This window comes from Trichechus manatus, unplaced genomic scaffold (genome assembly GCF_000243295.1).
Source record: "Trichechus manatus latirostris isolate Lorelei unplaced genomic scaffold, TriManLat1.0 scaffold00109, whole genome shotgun sequence".
NCBI lineage: Eukaryota > Metazoa > Chordata > Mammalia > Sirenia > Trichechidae > Trichechus > Trichechus manatus.
In genome coordinates, this window is record NW_004444045.1 from 8,467,736 (window position 1) to 8,489,160 (window position 21,425).

Genomic DNA, 21,425 nt, shown 5'->3' on the forward strand with positions numbered 1-21,425 from the left:
TCTTCAGTCTTCCTTATTCATTGTTCAGCTTTCGCATACATACGGAGCAACTGAAGGTATCATGGCTTGGTGCTAAAAAAGTTACTAAAATTCAGATTTAACTGGGTGTCTTGGATTTTTATTGCTAAATCTGGCAACCGTGGTCCAGCCCTTTCTCAGCTTATTTTATGGTCTTCTCAAACTTTTTCAATTAGTTTCAGAGGCTGTTATGCAAATAATAGGACCTTACAATTATACAGGTAGGTTAAGAGTGTAGTCACTGCAGTTAAACTGCCAAGGTTCAAATCCCTGCCCTACCACCTTCTAACTGTGCGGGTGAATGAGTTCTTCAACCTCTCTAGGCCTCAGTTTCATCATCTATAAAATGGGTTGTGTAGATTAAATCAAATAATGCATGTAAAGGGCTTAACACTGTGCCTAGCATGTATAAGAGTGCAAAAATAACTTATTTTCAATCGACTAGAAAACACGACTATCAAGTGGGTACCACTCAGTGAAAAGTCAAAAATCAATGTAATAAAATAGCATAAGATTATAAAAAAGATAGTGCAGAGAGGAAGAAGATAGCAGTACACTGCAGCAGAGAAATACACCTCTACAGAAACGCAGCGTGTAGAAAACAGGCTGTAATCTAGTGTGCTCTGCGATGGTTACGCCCTATTGAGAGGAACTGTCCAGTTCTGGGCCCCAGTTAAAAAAGGACTCAAAGAGGCTAGAGAGAAAACAAAATGGTAAAGCCAAAAAGAAAAGAGTTAAAAAATAAAACTCACGGGTTGACCCCAGAAAAATCAGGAAAGGAATTTAACAACTAAATTAAAGTCACATAATGATCAGTTGTTGTCTGGCTCTACAAAGACCAAAGAAAAGGAAATTAGCTTGTAGAATAGAGTATTTTAAAAGAATTTACTTAACATAAGACTGGCTAAAATTTGAACTGGGGGAGAAGTAGTTATCTACAAATAGAAAATAAATCCAGGAATTAGCACGGATAATGTTTTCTTCTCTGATGGTCTTCAGAAATTGGGGAGATTCTGTGTCTGGGATGGTTTAAATGTCATTCTGTCTATATGAAAGATCAGATGATCTCTAAAGGTCCTCCCCAGGTCTAGGGTTCTGGAATCTATGTTGACATTTCAAAAGCCAAATGTGACAGCATGTTTGCTGAGGGATTGCTGTCGTGGCTACTCTACCTGAATTCATTTAAACTGGGACACGGGCATTATTTCTCCATTTCTCTTTGGAACCAAGTAACCAGGCAACAGTAATTTTCTATTATTTTAATCTTACTTATCCACCCAAAAGAATCACAGTAGGATCAGAAGGAAACAATTTTAAAATCCATGTGCTTTCTTCATAATTCAAGGCCTTAGACTAGAGGTGAGTATTTTAAAAGTTCAATGGCATTTACGGTGAGTAAGTATGCCATGTTTTGATTGTTTAGAAAATCTCTTCCTCTGGCTATTTGGCTTTTTAATCTCTCAGTTCCCTTTTGTCATTGCAAATTATTGGAGCAATTCAAAGACAATTACTGGTAATGGGTGATTTCAGACTTGCATTTTTCAAGGTTTAGGTAGTTAGGATTAAAAGGTTAAACTGGATTGTTAATGTCCCAGGCAGAGGAAGAAAAGAAACTAAACAAGAATATTAAGAGCAAAAGGAAGTGGAATAAAATTTACCCAAAAGCACGACTAAGAAGTAAAGAAATTGGAAAATGTGAAATGATAATGGGACTGGGTCACCGTGATCTTTTTGTCTCTATTTCCAGTTTCATAAGGTCATAGAATAACTGTTAGAAATGAAAAGCTTCTTAGAACTGAATCAAGTCTAAACTCTTTACAGATGAGGATCTGGGGCCCAAGTAGTTAGGCACAAAATCCAAGCCTATAGCTATCACTAAGAATAAGGTCTACTCTCTGATAATCTTCTGCAAGTCCTAGTCATAAGCATCCTTCAAGGGCCAACTCAAGTGCTGCCTCCTAAAAGCTCTTCCTCTATCCTCCAAGCCAAACATGATCTCTCCCTCCCTGAAGTGTCACGTGGTGCTCATTGCTTTCTGCACTGTACTAGTGAACAAGCCTTGGTTCCACAGTAAACTGTACTCACTGAGGATGAGAGCCTCTCTTACTCATCCTGGTCTCCCCCAAGGTACTTTGACAGAGTAAATCCTCAGTAAATGTTCACTGAATGACATTCATTGAGCACTTGCTCTTGCTTTGGACACAGCACTTTAGTAAGTGGTTTTTTAGCAGAAAATTGAAGGTTGAAATCATTCTTCTGATGTTTTTTTGAGAACCACACACATATACCATACCCTGGAGGGGAGGGTGGCACAGTTGTTAAGCATTTGGCTGCTAACCAAAAGGTCGGCAGTTCCAATCCACGAGCTGCTCTTTGGGAACCCAATGGGGCAGTTTTACTCTGTCCTATAGGGTCACTATAAGCCAGAATCGATGAGACTGCAAAGGGTTTGGGTTTTTTTTGTTTGGAGGGGAGGGGGAATGAAGGAGGGAGAGGATGACCTTGTAACTTAAGAAAGATACTACTGCTTGTCATAATGACCTGTCACCCTGGATTATACATTCCCTAGATCTCTGAGGTATTTATGATTTTTAAAATGTTTTCCAGATAGCCTATCACTTAAAGTATTTCATGCTCACCCAGTCCTTTCTCTACACCTTCCTTCACAATGACCCCCCTCACCATAATCCCCTTCGTTTCTTCACCACTTAAACTGTGGCTAACTCCTTCCAGTTAGCCAAACTATCATGCTCATACTAGAAGGGCTATTCTGGTCATTTTTAAGTTTTTATCACTTTGGTAGGAGTAGAAATGTATCAAGTCCAGAGACATTTAATTTGAATAATACAATTATGCCCAGTATCTTTGGCAACCCTAGTTCACAAATAACCCAGTTACGTATACTATGGTAAATGACCAGAGATGCCAAAAAAAAAAAAAAGTTCCTTATTGCAAGGACCCAAGGTTCTGCTCAAAGTGATTTTCACAGAGCAGATGTGAAATGCCTCTCAATTCCCTGGGGTCTGGGAAGGTTTGAGAGTATTGCCCCTTGGTTCCAGAAGACTCTTAAGGCGCCCAGTCACCTCAAGACAAGACCACCTAGAGAACAAACTTCAGCCTTCTCGCTCCGATGTTAACATCTCACTTCATTAAACAGAATATTTGAGACTCTCAATAATTGCAGCCAAATGTACTTCACATAATAAAATTGATCTCTTTCAACTTGCTCATACCCAAAACACCAAACCCATATGTGGAGTCTATTCCGACTCATAGCAACCCTATATTTCACCATCTGATTTTAAATGTAGCATTTTACTGTGTTAGCCTTTGTGGTGTTTGTCTCATCAAGTTTATGACCTTCATATTGCCCAAAGCTGGACACATAAGAGACACAAGAATTGGACTGAATGTGTGCTGAGCCCTCGCTGGACTGTCTACAGCTGTGCTCTCCGATAGGGCAGCACCAGTCACAGGTGGCCCCTGACCACTGGAAATACGGGTAGCTCAAATTGAGGCGCACTGTAAGTGAAAAATATACACCAGATTTCAGAGACTAGGTACAATAAAAACGTAAAATATTAATTTTTTCTATTGACTACATGTCTATTATTTTGGATATACTGGGTTAAATAAAATGTTATTAAAATTTTTCAACTCTTTAAAAGAAACTTTATTATAGTCTACTAGAAATTTTAGAATTATGTACGTCGCTCGCATATTTCTATTGGACAGCACTGGTCTAAAGGATGACAAAATTAAAATAACCATACATTTGAGTCATACTTGTTTTTTTTTTACGAAGAGTTTTACATCTCTTAACGTTCCTCACAAGAATCATCTGAAATACTAAAAGCCAGCCTCCCACTCTAGCAGCTTCTAATCCTGGTCCCTTCGCACAGAAAGCTAAGCTCCTCCATCCTTGTAAAGCCATTTTGAAATGGAATAGAACTCTGAGAACAGGCAGGCATTTTTGCTCCAGGTAAGTCCCTTTCACGGAGACAGTGGGACAGGGCAGCGGGTCAGGTAGTTGGAAAGCAAAGACCACTCGCCTGGCGGCACTAGAAACCCCGCCCGGCGACCACGGCTCCCTCGCTTCTACGCCCCGAGCCCCGTAACAGGGACTCACCAGTTTTTACACCTCGAGGACCGTGGGCGACCTCCCCAACATGGCCGCCGCTAGGAAGCTGGCCGCCCCTACGCCCTTCCCGCCCCGCGATGCCGGGTGTTCATTGGGTGAGACAACTCGGTGGTAAGCGGTGATTGGGCTCCACGGAGGTGTGAGCTGGGCGGGACCGGAAAGTGGTCTCCGGCTGTGGGTGCCTGGCGTCTGGGGCTCGGCGTTGGTTACCGGGGATGTGGAGAGCTGGCGGGATGTCGGCGGAGCTGGGAATTGGATTCGCCCTGCGGACGGTGAACGAGCGTGTTCAGCAGGCGGTGGCGCGGCGGCCACGGGTGAGGAAGGGGTCCGCGTGGGGACGGTGGGCGGCTGCTGTGAGGAGGGGGACACCTGCGTGGGAATGGGTCGTCACGGTGACGCAGATGGGTCTCCCGGAGGGGCGGGACCCGGCCGACGCCTTGGCATTGGTGGGGGTTGCACAGCCCGCAAAAGGCCTGCGAAGGGTTTCCTCAGCGACGCCGCGATTAGTCTGTCATGTTTTCTGGAGATTGGCTTAGGGGGAGCAGAAGAGACCCGCTACCCCAGGAGGGTGACCGTCTCCAGTATCGCAGCCATTTGCCCATCCCGCTTAGTATAGGAGTCGACAGCCTTGGCTCTGCCCAGAACTGCAAGAAAAGAAGTCTGATACAAGAGCACCCAGAGGACGCCAGATCCACCCGAAGTCACGTGTCAGGCAGCTGTTGATGCTCAGTAAATGTCCGTTCCACCCGCAGGTTAAGGAGAGGGTGGATTGGCGGTACTTTGCAGGCACTACAGAGCTGCGCTTGCGCCTTTGGAGCAGGAGGGAGCTGTGACATCCAATCCCAAACAGTTTAAGGAGAGATTTGTTCCTTATATATGTTTTTTCCCCCTTGGAATTTCATTAGTTCAAGAGGCATTATCCTCCTCGTGCAAGTTTAAGCTGAATGGTGTGCAGTGAGACAGACGTGAACAGAGAGGTCAGAGGTTTCTCCAATCAAGCATTTATGGGTGTAGTACTCAGAATGCTGGCCTGGAGGCAGAAGAGCTGTATGGTAGTCCTTCTTTGGCCACTAATTAGCTGTTACCTTGAACAAGTTACTTAACTACTCCGGCTCTCTTGGTTTCCTCATCTGTACAGGTAACTGGATGAGCTCTGAAAGCTTTAAGCTCCCTTCTGGAGTTAATGTTCTATGATTCTCAGTGATTCTCCAAGAAGAATCTAGGGAGTCCCTGGTTCTCCCCAGGGTAATTCAGGCAGATGGGCTGCCTGTTCCACTTTTTTCTCTAGAAACCATCATCCATCAGCATAATTCTGGGAGTTACGACATGGTCTCGTAAAAGAGGCTGGTAACTTAGAATCACAGTATTCTCAAATACTGAAGGAGTCAGGCAATTGACATGATGGAGTCAGGTCAGTTAGCAGACAGTCTCGTCTTCCTCCCTTCTGAGGGCTGCCTTACCAGGAAAAACAAAACAACAGTTGCCATTGAGTCATTTCTGACTCATGGTGACCCCACGTGTGTCAGTGGAACTGTGCTCCGTAGGGTTTTCAATGGCTGATTTTTCAGAAGTAGATTGCCAGGCCTTTCTTCTGAGGCACCTTGGGGTGGACTCAAATCTCCAACCTTTTGGCTAGTGGCCAAGCATATTATCTGTTTGCACCACCCAGTCTACTTCTGAAAAATCAGCCATTGAAAATCCTATGGAGCACAGTTCCACTCTGACACACATGGGGTCACCATGAGTCACAACTGACTCGATGGCAACTGTTGTTTTGTTTTGTGTTTTCCTGGTAAGGTAGCCCTCAGAAAGGAGGAAGAGGAGACTTTCTGCTAACTGAGTACTGTGATTCTTAACTGTGTGAAAATTCAGAGGGTGGGATACATGAAGACTGAACTATAGAAGAGTAGATGACTCTCTTCTCCTTTTGCCTCTGTGTGATTGGGTTATAACAGAATGCAGGGAAATCCTGCTCTTCATGTTATGGCCATGGGAAGTCTTAGTCCTGAGTCTATAGAGTTTTTCAGTCCTGATCGCATTTCTGCCACTGGTTCTTGCTTTATAGATTGGACAATAAATTATATGGTTACCCTAAGGCCACTTTTGAGTAAACGGGGACAGTATTAATAATTACACCAGGACCTTAGGAGTAAGCCAAGACTGTTGCAGCAAACCAAGATGTATGGTCACCTAATTCATAGATCTGTATATCCCTGCTTCAGGACTGATGGTGTGGATGAGAACTGTAGGAGGTGCTCTGAGCTCGTGATAAAGTATATAAGGCAATTTGGATGTGAGCTGCTTGCTTATTTTACCGTGGTGGTCATTAGACAGAGCCCTTTCAAGTGCCCATTGGGTGATGGGAATTGTTGTTGTTAGGTGCTGTTGAGTCTGCCAACTCATAGTGACGCTGTGTACAACAGAACAAAACACTGCCTGGTCCTACGCCATCCTCACAATTGTTTTCATGCTTGAGCCCATTGTTGAGACCACTGTGTAAGTCCATCTTGTTGAGGGTCTTCCGCTTTTTCGCTGACGCTCAACTTCACCAGGCATGATGTCATTCTCCAGGGATTGATCCCTCCTGATAACACGTCCAAAGTATGTGTAGTCTCACCTTCCTTGCTTCTAAGGAGCTTTCTGGTTGTACTTTTTCCAAGGCAGATTTGTTCATTCTTTTGGCAGTCAGTGGTATATTCAATGTTAAAAACACCACAATTCAAAGGTATCAATTCTTCAGTATTCCTTATTCATTGTCCAGCTTTCCCATGCATATGAGGCAATTGAAAACATCATGGCTTGGGTCAGGCGCACTTTAAGTCTTCAAGGTGACATCTTTGCTTTTTAACACTTGAAAGAGATCTTTTGCAGCAGATTTGCCTAATGCAATGTGTTGTTTGATTTCTTGACTGCTGCTTGGTTGATTGTGGATCCAAGTAAAATGAAATCCTTGAAAACTTCAGTCTTTTCTCCGTTTATCATGATGTTGCTTATTGGTCCAGTTGTGAGGATTTTTGTTTTGTTTATGTTGAAATGTAATCCATACTGAAGGCTGTAGTCTTTATTCTTCATTAATAAGAGCTTCAAGTCCTCTTCACTTTCAGTAAGCAAAGTTGTGTCACCTTCGTAACGCATGTTGTTAATGAGTATTCCTCCAATCCCGATGCCCCATTCTTCTTCATATAGCCCAGCTTCTCAGATTATTTGCTCAGCATTCAGACTGAATAAGTATGGTGAAAGGATACAGCCCTGACGCACACCTTTCCTGACTTTAAACCGCGCAGTATCCCCTTGTTCTGTTCAAACAGCTGCCTCTTGATCTGTGTACAAGTTCCTCATGAGCACAATTAAGTCTTCTTGAATTCCCATTCTTCGCAACGTTATCCATAATTTGTTATGATCCACACAGTTGAATGCCTTTGCACCGTCAGTGAAACGCAGGTGAACATCTTTCTTGTATTCCCTGCTTTCAGCCATAATCCATTTGAGATCAGCAATGATATCCCTTGTTCCACGTCCTATTCTGAATCTGGCTTGAATTTCGGCAGTTCCCTGTCGATACACTGCTGCAGCTGCTTTCAGATGATCTTCAGCAAAATTTTACTTGCGTGTGATATTAATGATATTGTTCAATAATTTCCGTGTTTGGTTGGCTCACCTTTCTTGAGAATTGGCATAAATATGGATCTCTTCCAGTCAGTTGGCCAGGTAGCTGTCTTCCAAATTTCTTGGCATAGACAAGTGAGCACTTCAGCACTGCATCCATTTGTTGAAACATCTCAGTTGGTATTCTGTCAATTCCTGGAGCCTTGTTTTTCACAAGTGCCTTCAGTGCAGCTTGGACTTCTTCCTTCAGTACCATCAGTTCCTGATCATATGCTACCTCCTGAAATGGTTGAACGTCCACCAGTTCTTTTTGGTAAAGTGACTCTGTGTATTCCTTCTGTCTTCCTGATGGGAATGTACAGTGTCTAATGTGGGATTCTTTCCTGTCCTTGGCTCTATTGCCTCTGTCTTTTCTGTTATGATAAGGAAGAAAACGCTTCGAAAGCAACTTCTAAGCTGTTTGGAGCTGAGCTACCAAAAAGAGCACAGTCAACGCACCTGCCTCTTTATGTCCTCAGCATCAGTGAGGCCAACTCAGTGGGTGACACTTGGCTGATGGATGTTACAGGATGCCCAAGAGGGTGATCAAGGCCTTCCCTCCATAGAAATGGATGCAAGAATAACGTGGGCCGTCTCACATTGATGAGCCTTTGGATTTTAAGAACACACCCTTTCTTGTCTGCTACTGTCACAGTAGAATGGATGCTTTTAATTTTACATCTGGGTCTATTTAATGGTTCATTGAACCCTAAGCAACAGTCACCAGTTCAGAACTATGAGGAGGGAACCAAGTACAGTAGAACCTGCTAAAGCCAAAACTTGTATAAGGCAGAAACCTCTCAGAGAAGGAAAACTAAAATATTTTTCCACTAATAGAAAGTGGTAGACTGCACCCCGCAAGGCAGAAAACTTGCGAGACCAAGAAAAACAAGGCAGTCCTGTCAAGTTCCGGCTTTCACCGGTTTCACCATATTAGGCTAAAGAGGAATTTAATCCCCTTTTGAGCACTTTGGCGTAAGTTCCAAAAGATTCTCTTTTCTCTTTCACCACCCACATCTAAATTTTAGTGAGATAAACACACAAGGAGCCATAATGACAAATGGTTCAATACAGAATGGGTTTCCAAAACTGTTTAATCCTGGGGTTTCAGAAACTAAAGTAGCCTCCCTTCTAGTCAGAGTGTTACCTTCTCTTACTGAAGCGATTCTTAAACCTCCACCCACAGCATGCAAAAACATCACCTGGAGAGTTTGTTGAAGAGGAGATTGTCAGACCCAAGTCCCAACGTTTCAGATCCAGTAGGTCTGAAGTGGAGCCCAGGTGATGTGAATGCAGTTGCGCAAAGACTATACTTTAAGGAAATACTCCTTTAACTTACCCGCTCAGCTCTCCTGAGGGAGAAATGACTTCTGCTAGATATGAAGGCCAATGACACATTTGATTGAAATATTATGCATATGAAAGACATTTGATCAACATTATGCTCCCTGCAGCATCAGAAAAATGAATCTTACCAAATACCAAGATGAGATCTTTGCCAGGACTTACTGGGATTCTGTTCTCAAACATTCACTCATCTGGCTCTTTCCTTATTGGCAGGATCTCCCAGCTGTCCAGCCCCGGCTAGTCGCCGTCAGCAAAACCAAACCTGCAGACATGGTGATTGAAGCATACAGTCATGGCCAGCGCACTTTCGGGGAGAACTATGTAAGAGCTCTTTTCCATAGTGCCTTTGGAAGAGGCACGATTGCCAGGCTTCTGACTTGTTCTGTTTTGACCCTTAGGTTCAGGAACTGCTAGAAAAAGCATCAAATCCTAAAGTAAGTAGACATCTGAATTCCTTAGTTTATGTATAATCTTGGCTCTTCAGTTGAAAATTAGACCCATGTTGGTGGTTGGGTTTTAGAGCAGGATGTTGAGTTCGGGGAAGGGGATGTTTTTCACCTTGAGCCCTAAATTTTTCTTAGCTAGCTTTTTTCTTATTCAGACCTTATAGTTTTCTCTCTTGTGGCTTTTGGAAATAGTGAGTTTAGGAGTTTGCTGTAATCTTGGATGGTTTTGAGTTTGAAAGCACAGATCAGTTCCTCTTTAATTGGTGATGTCAAAAGTTGGAGGGAGTTGATGGGAAGAAGGGGGTGGAGAGAAAAAAGAACAAGAGCTTTAAGGTTTTTCTCTTAAGTATCCTTTCATCTCATTAGGAGGCTGGCTGAAGATGGTAGTGATGGTTCATTGCATTTAAGTAACAGAGGATAGATATGAAAGGCAGAGGAGAGTGTGCAAGGAGTTTGAGCCTGCAAGACCGTCATAAAATCTGAGTCAAACATAGTTACTTGTTTTCCCTACAGATTCTGTCTTCATGTCCTGAGATCAAATGGCACTTTATTGGCCACTTACAGAAACAAAATGTCAACAAATTGATGGGTAAGATAAAAATCTAACTATAAAGACATAATTCTTCATAGTTACATCTCTTGTACTAACTACCTTCTGTGGCAGAGAGAACAGTTTTTAAAATACATGGAGTTCATTATTTGTGTTTTGGAGTTTCTTTTGGGAGGGAAGTCTTACTTCTTAACAAAAGGAGAAAACATCACAACAAGAGCAGAGTGAACTCTTAATTACCTGGATTATAGATACTTAGATACCTAGCCTATTTCTTGTTAGGTATTATTTGTCAGTCTTTCAAATAAATTGTAAAGAATTATTGCCCATAAAATTTTTCAGCTTGCAAAAGAGACGTTTCTGTCCTTTTTTGCCTTAAACAAAGAATAAAATTAAGAATTAACTACAGAAAGACTTAACCATATGACATGACACATGAAGCTCTTCTTGAGTAGCTGAATACTTATTTCTCTCAAGGTCAGAATTTAAAATAACTTTTTTTTTAAACAACATTATCGAAGCATGACTGACATATTTTAAAATGCACACATTTAAAGTATACAATTTGATAAGTTTTGACACGCATATGTATACGTATTTATGTATACATAAACCCATTGTCATCAAGTTAATTCCAACTCATAGCGACCCCATAGGACAGCCCCATAGGATTTCCAAGGAGTGGCTGGTGGATTCAAACTTCTGACCTTTTGGTTAGCAGCTGAAGGCTTAACCACTGCATCACCAGGGCTCCATATATATACATGTGTATGTGTATAGACTCATGAAATCATCACAGCAGTCAAGATAGCGAACGTATCCATCACCTCAGAAGTTTCCTCATCTTTCTTTTAAGTTCATCTGTCCCATCCATCTCCAATTCCCCTTCCCTTCACTGATCTGCTTTCTGTCATTATACATTAGTTTACATTTTTTAGAGTTTTATATAAATGGAATCATAAAGTATGTACTCTTTTTTTTGTCTGACTTCTTTCTGTTAGCATAATTATTTTGAAATTCATCCATGTTGCGTATATCAGTGGTTTGTTCCATTTTATTGTCAAGTAGTATTCCATTGTATAGACATATCACAGTTTGTTTATCCATTCAGCTGTTGAGTTGCTTCCAATTTTTTGGCTTTTACAAATAAAGTTGCTAAGAACAGTTGTCTACAAGTCTTTGTATGGACATATATCTCTTTTCCTCTTGAAATAAACTGCTAGGAGTGGAATGGCTGAATCATATGATAGGTGTATGGGTGTATGTTTAACTTTTTAAGAAGCTGCCCAACTGTTTTCCAAAGTGGTTGTACCGTTTTACATGGTACAAGAGTGCAAGTTCTTCCACATAAATCTTTTTAAATTTAGCCATTCTGACAGCTTTGTAGTGGTATCTCATCGAGGTTTCAATTTGCATTTCCCTAGGGGAACATCTTTTATGTATTTGCCATCATGTATTTTCTTTGGAAGTTTCTATTCAAGGCTTTTGCCTGTTTTCTAACTGGTTTGTTTATTTTATTACTGTTGAATTTGGAGCGTTCTTTATATATTCTAGATATGAGTCCTTTATCAGATACATACTTTGCAAATATTTTCTCCCAGTCTGTAGCTTGTCTTTCCATTCTCTTAACTGTGTCTTTTGAAAAGCAAAAGTTTTTAATTTGATCAAGTCCAATTTACCAATTTATTCTTTTTTAGAATGTGCTTTTGGTCTCATATCTAAAAAGAAGAATTTACATGGAATTGGTATTTTTTCTTTCTTAACTATTTAGTAGAATTCACCAGTGAAGCCTGGAGTTTTCTTTGTGGGAAGGTTTTTAACTACAGTTTCAATTTCTTTACTAGTCATAGGGCTTTTCGTATAATCTCTTTCTTCTTGAGTGAGCTTTGGTACTTTGTGTCTTTGAAGGAGTTTGTCTGTTTCATCTAAGTTGTTTCTAATAACACCTTATTATCCTTTTAATAGTTGTAGAATCTGTAGTAACATCAGCTCTCCTGACATTGGCAATTTGTGTCCTTTCTCTCTTCTTTTTAATGAGTATAGCTAGAGGTTTATCAATTTTATTGTCAGTTCCTCAAAAAAGTTAAACATAGAATTATCATATGATCCAGCAACTCCACTATTAGATATATACCCAAAAGAATTGAAAGCAATAACACAGACGGATACTTGTACATCAGCGTTCACTGCAGCACCATTCACAGTAGCCAAAAGGTGGCCCACCTAAATGTCTGTCTCAGTACTGCTGTAACAGAAATACCACAAGTGAGTGGCTTTAACAAACAGAAATTTATTTTCTTAGAGTTAGGAGACTAGAAGTCCAAATTCAGGGTGCTGACTCTAGGGGAAGGCTGTCTGTCTGTCATCTCTGGGGGAAGGTCCTTGTCTCTTTTGAACTTCTGTTCCTGGGCAATCTTCATGTGGCTTGGCATATCACTTCCCTATCTCTGCTTCTTTCACTTGCTTGTTTAATCTCTTTTATATCTCCGAAGGCATTGACTCAAGACACACCCTACGCTAATCCTACCTCATTAACATACAATGGACAACCCCTTCCCAAATGGGATTATAACCATAGGCATAGAGGCTGGGAGTTACAACACATATTTTGGGGGAACACAGTTCAATCCATAACAGTGTCTATCAACAGATGAAATGATAAACAAAAATGTGTTACTTACATACAATGGAATAGTACTCAGACGTAAAGAGAAATGAAGTCCTGATACATGCCACAACATGGATGCACCTTGAAAACATGCTGAGTGAAATAAGTTAGTCACAAAAGGACAAATATTGCATGATTCCAGTTATAGGAAATATCTAGAAAAACAAATATATATAGACCAAAGTTTATTAGTGGTTACCAGGGCCAAAGAGGGGGGTGGGGGAAGGAGACTCATTGCTTAGGGGTCACTGAGCTCCTTAAGGGTGGCGGAAAAATTGAGAAACGGATAATGGTGGTAGTTGAACAATGCGATGAACATAATTAATGTCACTGAAGTGTACATGTGAAGAAGAATGTTGAAATGACAAATGTTATATTACATTTATATATTTATCACAATAAAAACATAATAATTTCAATGCTAGGACTTTATGCAATAGAAAAAGGAGCCCTGGTGGCGCAGTGGTTAAAACACTTGGCTGCTAACCAATAGGGCAGCAGTTTGAACCCACCAGCTGCTCTGTGGGAGAAAGATGTGGCAGTCTGCTTTCATAAAGATTTATAGCCTTGGAAACCCTACGGGTCAGTTCTACTCTGTCCTGTAGGGTGACTGTGAGTCAGAATTGACTTGATGGCAGTAGATTTGATGTTGTTTTTTTTATACAATATAAATGATTGTACACATGCTCAAAGATCTTTCTCTAAGCTTTGTTTTCATATTGAAAAATAAGAAACAATCAAATGTCTGTTAGTAAGAGGAATAGTAAGTAAATTGTGGTCATCCGTTCTGTGGCTCCTGTAGTTTTAAAAAAGTACCAGGGGATCTGTGATACTGATCTGGAAAATCTCCACTATATATTGTTAACTGGGAGAAAGTAACCATGTGGAATAATATGTTAGTGTGATCCAATTTATGAATTAAAAAAAAGAAGAATGAAAAACTGTACATTTGTGCGTGTATTTAGTTAGATGGATAGACACTAAAATACATCTGGAAGAATCTTCACCCTGAAGGTATCACTGGTGACCTCTAAGCAAAGGGCTTCGACTTTTTACTGCGTATACTTCATATATTGCTTAATTTTTTATATCAAGCATGCATACTTTTTATAATTTTTTTTAAATTCATGTTTTTTTAAGTAAAATAGTTCGAGCTCAAATTCAGTATTAAGAAAAATGTAGAGGCAGATTGCCTTAGTTCATATCACAGCTCTATTATTTGTTAATTTTGTGGACTTTTTTAAACTACCCTTTCTGAGCTTCAGTTTCCCCATCTGTAAAATGGAGATAATAATGCTTCATGAACTTTGGTGAAGATTAAAAAGAGACAGTGCATATAAAGTAATCAGAACATTGCCTGGAGGGCTTCAGATGTACGGTGAATGTAAGCTAATGTTTCTGTTGTTGTTGTTGTTTATCTGAGGTCAGGCCGACAGAGAAGATAGTTTTGATATACTTCATCTGTTTCTCACTTAGTTTTCCGTGTGGGTCATTCTGATATCCTTGTTGAATAAGGACGTGCATATCCCAGGAAGTTCTAAGAACCTGGGGCTCTCACGCTAGGGCAGCACTTTGACTTCCAGTGGTTGTCCTTTTCTTGTCATCGTGACCTGTTTCTCTCAGTTGGAGCTCGGACTTGGTCGGACCAAGCCTGCTCTCAGGAGTTCTATAGTTAGTAGCCTCTTGAAGCCAACCCAGTTTAGACTGGATACAGACGCTGCCTGATTCTGGTGGATCAGCAAGTCCTTTTCTTTATTCGTCTTTCCTGATTAGAGAAGGCTGTCCTGACAGTCTAACGTGTATCTAATAAAACTGTCACATGATGTTCGTCTTCTCAGGAGAACTGAGATTTAACTGTCATTTTCTGGGAAATTATTTCTCCCTCTACAAGTTCAGGATTTGTTGCATGTTGCTCACTGTTGGCTCTTTCTCCTTACAGCCGTCCCCAATCTCTTCATGCTGGAAACAGTGGATTCTGTGAAATTAGCAGACAAAGTAAACAGCTCCTGGCAGAAAAAAGGTTCTCCAGAAAGGTTAAAGGTTATGGTGCAGGTTAACACCAGTGGAGAGGAGAGTAAGTAACCAGACGTAAATTGTAGAGGTTTTTTGTTTGTTTGTTTTTCCTTCCCTTAGGATGGATAAAACTAAGAGAAAATAACAGGTTGCTAACCGGAAGGTCGGCAGTTCAAATCCAACAGGCGCTCCTTGGAAACCCTATGAAGCAGTTCTACTCTGTCCTATAGGGTCGCTATGAGTCGGATTCGACTCGACAGCAGTGGATGTGGTTTGGTTTTTGGTTAAGTATCTGATGGGTAAGGTTATGGAAAGAAATCACAGACCATCAAGTAAGCGGTGTTATGTGTGATCCAGATAGCACCTGCAAACCAGTCCACAGATAATTCTTTGAGAGTCAAGAAAAAGATTGTGACTTTGACCTTCTGAAAATTCCCAGAGGTCACCATCACTCTTGAAAGGAATTGCAAAGTTACACGTATAATACTTCTCAGGTGTTAAAAACTTATTTGGTTCATGGGACATCCAAGTTAATTGGCCTAATCACATGTTTAGTGCTTCTGTTCGACCTCCTAATTGGTTGCATAGTGACTGAGGTCTTCAAAGCTTGTAGGCGACCATCCAAAGCACGACAGTTGGTCTCTATTCACCTGGAGCAACAGAGGAATAAAGAGAGTCAGGAATAGGAGGAGGGATGGAATGTATGGCTATTTGCCTCCATGAACAACTGCCTCCTTTGCCATGAGACCAGAAGAACTGGATGGTGGCCGGCTACCATTAATGAATATTTTGATCAACGATTCTATAGAGGAATCCTGATCAAAAAGAGGGAAAATACAGAACAGAATTTCAAATTCTCACGGACTCCAGACTTTCTGGAGCCATGAAGATTGGATGAATCCCTGAAACTATCGCCGTGAGATAATCTTTAAATCCTAAACCAAAAATATCCCCTAAAGTCTTCTTAAAACCAAACAGTAGTTTAGCTTAACTAGTAAAAAATGTCTGCCTTGAGCATATGCTCTTTTAAAAACTATATGGGATCAAGTTGATAACAACAACTTGAAAGATGCGATTGGAAGCTCAGGGGGCAGTGAATTTATGTTAGTGGAAGAGGAACAACTCAGAAAAGGAGGGTGAGAATGGTTGCTCAATTTGAAGACTGTAATCAATGTCACTAAATGGTACATGTGGAAACTGTTGCATTGATACATGTTTTGCTGTGTATATTCTCAACAACAAAATAATTTTTTTTTTAATTATTTAGTATTACTTTAAGGCAGAAGAGAAGAAATCATTGTGAGCACCAGTCAGTGAATACCTGTGCAAGGCTTGGGTTAACAACATAAAGTAGTGAATAGGAGCATGGGCTTTGAAATCAGACAGACCTCAGGTTTGGGCTCCACCACTTTCCAGCTTTGTAACCTTGGACAAGTTACTTAACCTCTCTGAACCTCAGTTTCCGGGGCTGACAATGATATCCTAATAGTAACTACATGAGAGAGTATTATGGGGATTGAATGTGGTAATGCAGGTAAAGCTGCTAGCACAGAACTCTGTACATGTCTCCTGTTAGCTATTTTTTAACAATAAATGTTTACAGATCAGCCATTTGCATATAACCATCAAAGCACCAGTATTGAGCAAATCATAGAATGAGGGAGTACTGGTTCAGCAGCTGTTTTCCAGATAGGCCTGGGAGTCAGACTTCCTGGGCTCAAATCCAGGTTCCATAGATCCTAGGTGTGTGACCTTGTAAAACATACTTAGCCTCTCTCTGCCTCAGTTTCCTTGTCTTTAGAATGGAGGGGTAAGATTACTTACCTCATAGTTATTGTATTAAATGAAAAGCTCTTAGGACTTGGCGCATGTGCCTGGCACATAAGTGTTCAATAACGTTTAGTAGTCATCATTGTTATATATGCATGTACTCAGATTATAGCTGCATTGTACCATCAATATAGGTAAATCCAAAATAGATTCCAGATCAGATGTTTGTTACATCATTTCTTGATAATTAGCTGTGATATGCCCTAATCAAAGATTGAAGTGAATATTCCTAGCATCTCCATTTGATAAATGAGACCAGGGCAAGGCAATATTGATAATCCTTATAACAAGTAGTCATTTGCTACAGATTCCTCCTCTACTTGTTAATTAAGAAGTTCAGTTACATTTTGCAAATATCTACTTTAATACATGCTTCATTTTAATTTTTTTACAATTCTATTAATAAAACAGTAAAAATGCCAGATTTAGAAAAATAATTCTCAGGTTCATCTGAAATTTAGGCGATGTGAGTCTTCTTGGTATCCCAAGAAAAGCAATGTTTTTTCTTCTCCTGCTACCTTCACTGTCCTCACAGATAGTGAGATAAAGAGAATCTAGTTGATAACTTTCCTTGAGAAATTCAGAACCGACCAGAAGGAGAGCAGCACAGAAAAAGATCCCAGGTATAAAGTTACTCTTCAGGACTTGAGAAATAAGTTCTTTCAAGAGGTCCTAGTGTCTGGGAGTCAGCTCCTCTGTTATAGGAAGGGGTGAAATGGAGCCTTCTGGCTATTTAAAACATTTGGTATATGTCTCTTCTCTTTCATTTTGTGAAGATAAACATGGCCTTCCACCTTCAGAGACGATAGCCATGGTGGAACACATAAATGCCCAGTGCCCCAGTCTGGAATTTGTGGGGCTGATGACCATAGGAAGCTTTGGGCATGATCTTAGTCAAGGACCAAATCCAGACTTTCAGGTACTGAGGGGCTGGGGTGATGGGGTGAGGGGTGAGGGGACAGATTGCTCACTGCCTAAAGAAGCGTCTCAGTAAATGCTGCTTCAGGCTTTGCTATTGTGTCAGCTTCAAAGGCATGCCAGGCGTTGCCTGTCAGAATAACCCTCTTGTGAAGACTGTGCATAAGGAAGGGGGAAGAACAGCTTTCCAGAACCCTACAGACCTTTCTCAATTCAATTTGACCATGACTAGAATACAGTGGAGCCCTGGTGGCGCAGTGATTAAGAGCTCGGCTGCTAACCGAAAGGTTGGCAGTTCGAATCCACCAGCTGCTCCTTGGAAACCCTATGGGGCAGTTCTGCTCTGTCATATGGGGTCACTATGAGTCGGAATCGACTTGACAGCAGTGGGTTTTTTTAGAACACAGTATTTAGAGAAAATGAACTTCCATCCTCTCCAGTGGCAGAGTTTTCTTGAAAGTGGGAGAGTTTCCTAAAAGCCCTTTTAGTAACTTCTGGCAAATTTGACAGAGCTAAAAACCATGAGGAGTAAATACCCTTTGTCAGAGATGCTGAGATTCAGCCACTGTCAGGCATCCTTAGAGAAGACAGGAACAAAGTAAGTGTCACACGTGTCTTTCTGTCAGGTATTATTGTCCATCCGGAAGGAGCTGTGTAAAACGCTGAACATCCCCATTGACAGGGTTGAGTTGAGCATGGGCATGTCCATGGACTTCCAGCACGCAGTAAGTGACCTTCTGGGCACCCTTACCTGTCTCAGTAGGGTCCCGATAGTGGTTCTCAGCTGTTCTAATGCCCACCCTCTCCCGCATCCCTTCTGTCTTAAAATGAAATTCATAGAAATTATAGCCTATCTGATGCATAATTTTTTTAAATCAATGTAATTCCTTAAGTGCAATATAATGGAGAATAAGAAGAAAGTAAATTATAATTTTTTAAAGGCATTTCAATATGGAAGTGCTTGGGCATGGCTATCTGACAAAGGCATAATAAAGTGGTCAGGTGCTTACTATTACCTGGAGACTCACCGTGAATGCAGCAGCTGTAAATGCAGATTGATACAGGTGTGCTGTGTGTTGGCAACTCAAATACATGATTTTCTGAAACAGTGAGTAACTTGATAAAGTTCCAAAAAGGTTATAAAGTATAACCTTCCCTCTGTTTATGCAGTAGTTGCATTCCTGGGAAATTGACTGTGGATTAAAACAGTGCAAAAATACTTTGTGTTTATAAGTAAAATGAAATTAGATCCTATGCCGAGAGAGTTTGAAACAGGTTTTTCATCTCCCTGATCACGGAACATTAGAGAGGCATGTGGGCTGTCAGACAAGTCTTGGTTGTGCTGCTATGTCCCACACATTGCGGGACATCTAACATCCCTGGAGCCCACCCAACTAAATGCCAGTGGTCCTCCCCAGGCACTGTGAAAACCAACCAAGTCCATACTTCTTAACCACCCCCTCAGAGGAGGTCCTGCCCCAATGAGAACCACTGCCGGGTAGTCATCCTCAGTTACATCATCATTGTTCTTCACAGAAGCCCCTCAAGAACAAGAATGAGAGGTGCACCCACAGCGTTTGCTGCCTTTCATTATTTTAAACTGAGTTCTCCATACTTTCTCTTCTTTCCCCCAGATCGAAGTGGGATCTACAAATGTCAGAATAGGAAGCACCATTTTTGGGGAACGGGATTACTCAAATAAACCTGCCATGGACAAATCCGCAGCAGACCTGAAGGCCTCAGAACACTGAACAAGGAACAACCCGGCAGTACCTCACAAGCTGTGGGCCCTGTCCAGGAAGACTTACTATGCACTAACCTAGAGTTTAATTTTGATACTCTCCGTGTTACAGCACAACCGTGCTCTCCCATGACCTGGTAGAGAACACTAAGATTATTCATGTTGACAGAAATCATCTGTTCTTAGTCTCTGACGTGGGAAGCTCACTTCAAGCAGTGTTTTGGATTGGATTTGCGGAAGGCGTTCAATATTGAATCCCAGCCAGGAGCACCAATCATAAATGCCTTTCCAGGTTAAAATTTGGTCACTGATGCCTCTAGTCGCTGAAGTCAGAGGGCTTCCCGTGTGTCATCCCACTTTAATAGAAAATTCCCACATAGTTACCAGCTTCACACAAGCTCCCACTGATTCTTCACCTTTGCTGCTCTGGAACAAGGTGATTTCTGCCGAGTTTCTACCCTACTGAATTTATTTGGAGATATTCTCTACTCTGGAATGGCAGTATAGGGAACTTCAGGAAATCGCTCAAGTTGATTGTTGCTGATAAGAGCTTGTGTCATTAGCCACCCTGTAGTATTGACCCTGAAAATCGCAGGGGTGGCATAAGTAGGACTTGAGCCCTCCTGTCATCCTCCTGAAGAGACAGAGCCTTGCGCTTTTTCCCCTGGGATCTGCACTGATGAGAATGTAACACTTTCTCCTCCACCATAATCCTGTTTATGGCGGTTTTTTATCAGCAACAGACCCGTGAATCTCATTGCTCCCCAGAATGGAAGATTCCTTCAAAGCCAGTTCAAGCACGTAGTTTCAGTGAGTCCTGGCTTTGGGTGTCCTCTCCCCAAGGAGCACGTTCCAGCCACACTTACAGCTTCCCTGCTGTATTAATAAGGTAGCATTTTGCAACTCTTCTTGATGGTCAAGAAAGTAGCAAGATCTTCAAAAACCAGAAAGCACGACTCTCAGTCGTGACAGATGGCTTCATTGTGCACAGTTGTTTATTTTCTAGGAGGTTTTTCTCATTTATTCAAGCCTCAGTCTTTAGTTTTATGAAAGAACGTTCAGGACGTGACACTGCTGCTGAATGTAATTTTGTAAAACAAACCATTATGATGCCTGTACTGTTTCAAAGCTATAGTGTGGTATTTCAGAGTCTATTAAAAATGTGCAATTGAATTATACCATCTGTGCCAATTACAAAGCAATTAAAAGAATTTATTTTTTATGATCTGATGGAGTGAGTGAGTGTAACAGGAGGCGCATCCTGCCAGCCTGCCTGTAGAGGCAGGCTTCCCTTGGGTCACAGATGCAGCCAGAGGCAAGCTGTGGACCAAGAGGAATCCTGAATTTCTAAGGGCATGAAAATGAAACGCTGATGTTCCAGCAGGAATTAACAGAAATAGAGGTTACCTCTTGCACCCCTGGTAGCACAGTGGTTAAGAGTTTGGCTGCTAACCAAAGGGTCAGCAGTTTGACTCCCAGCCGCTCCAGAAACCCTGTGGGGCAATTCTACTGTCCTGTAGGGTCGCTATGAGTTGGACACCTTGACAGCTGTGGGTTTGGTGTGGGTTTCTTGCAGCAAGGAACTCCTGTGAAGTGCCTCTAGATGGCGACCTTGGCTAACCTGAGGAGCAAGCCCCCGGGATCCAGTCGGCAAGTCCCCCTGGAAGGGATTCTTTTGGTTGTGGTGTTTCACTCCCTCTTTTTAAAGGAAAAGATGGAGGCTGGGGAGGAGGTGGTTTTTCCCAGTGATCAGCTGGCCCTTGCCACACCCCTAGGTCCTTTCAACTACCTCATGTCTTTGCTAACTTGGCTAAGGGTTCTGAGGGTGGCTGCGGAGAGGTGGAGTGGTTTGAGCTATCAAGGTCTCTCTCCCTTGTGCCTGGACATGGAGAACAAGGAGAGGAGGCGAGCCAGGGGAGGCTGAATCACATCCAGATAAGGAAAAGAAAGAAAAGTATGTAGGTGCAGTGAACCGACCCACAGCAGGCCAGGACTTTTTCGGAGAGAAAATTGAGCAAAGGTGTGACTGTCTTCTGCTGCTCACAATAGGCAGTAGGCTAGTTTACTCCCAGGGTGGTACAAACAGCGCAACGCTGGAGTACTAACCA

At 41.7% G+C, this 21,425-nt stretch overlaps 1 protein-coding gene across 2 annotated transcripts; it reads left to right on the plus strand.

Annotated features, from left to right (window-relative positions):
• The first annotated feature begins 4,333 nt into the window (after positions 1-4,333).
• Positions 4,334-20,693, plus strand: PLPBP (pyridoxal phosphate binding protein). Of its 2 annotated transcripts, XM_004383425.2 has the most exons (8): positions 4,334-4,473; positions 9,365-9,472; positions 9,550-9,585; positions 10,111-10,186; positions 14,755-14,889; positions 17,435-17,577; positions 18,203-18,301; positions 19,211-20,693. In XM_004383425.2, the coding sequence occupies exons 1-8, from the start codon at positions 4,375-4,377 to the stop codon at positions 19,325-19,327; spliced, it is 813 nt and encodes a 270-aa protein (XP_004383482.1). In that variant the 5' UTR covers positions 4,334-4,374; the 3' UTR covers positions 19,328-20,693. The 2 variants fall into 2 exon arrangements, with proteins under 2 accessions (XP_004383482.1, XP_023593612.1); XM_023737844.1 differs by lacking the exon at positions 18,203-18,301.
• The last annotated feature ends 732 nt before the right edge of the window (positions 20,694-21,425 follow it).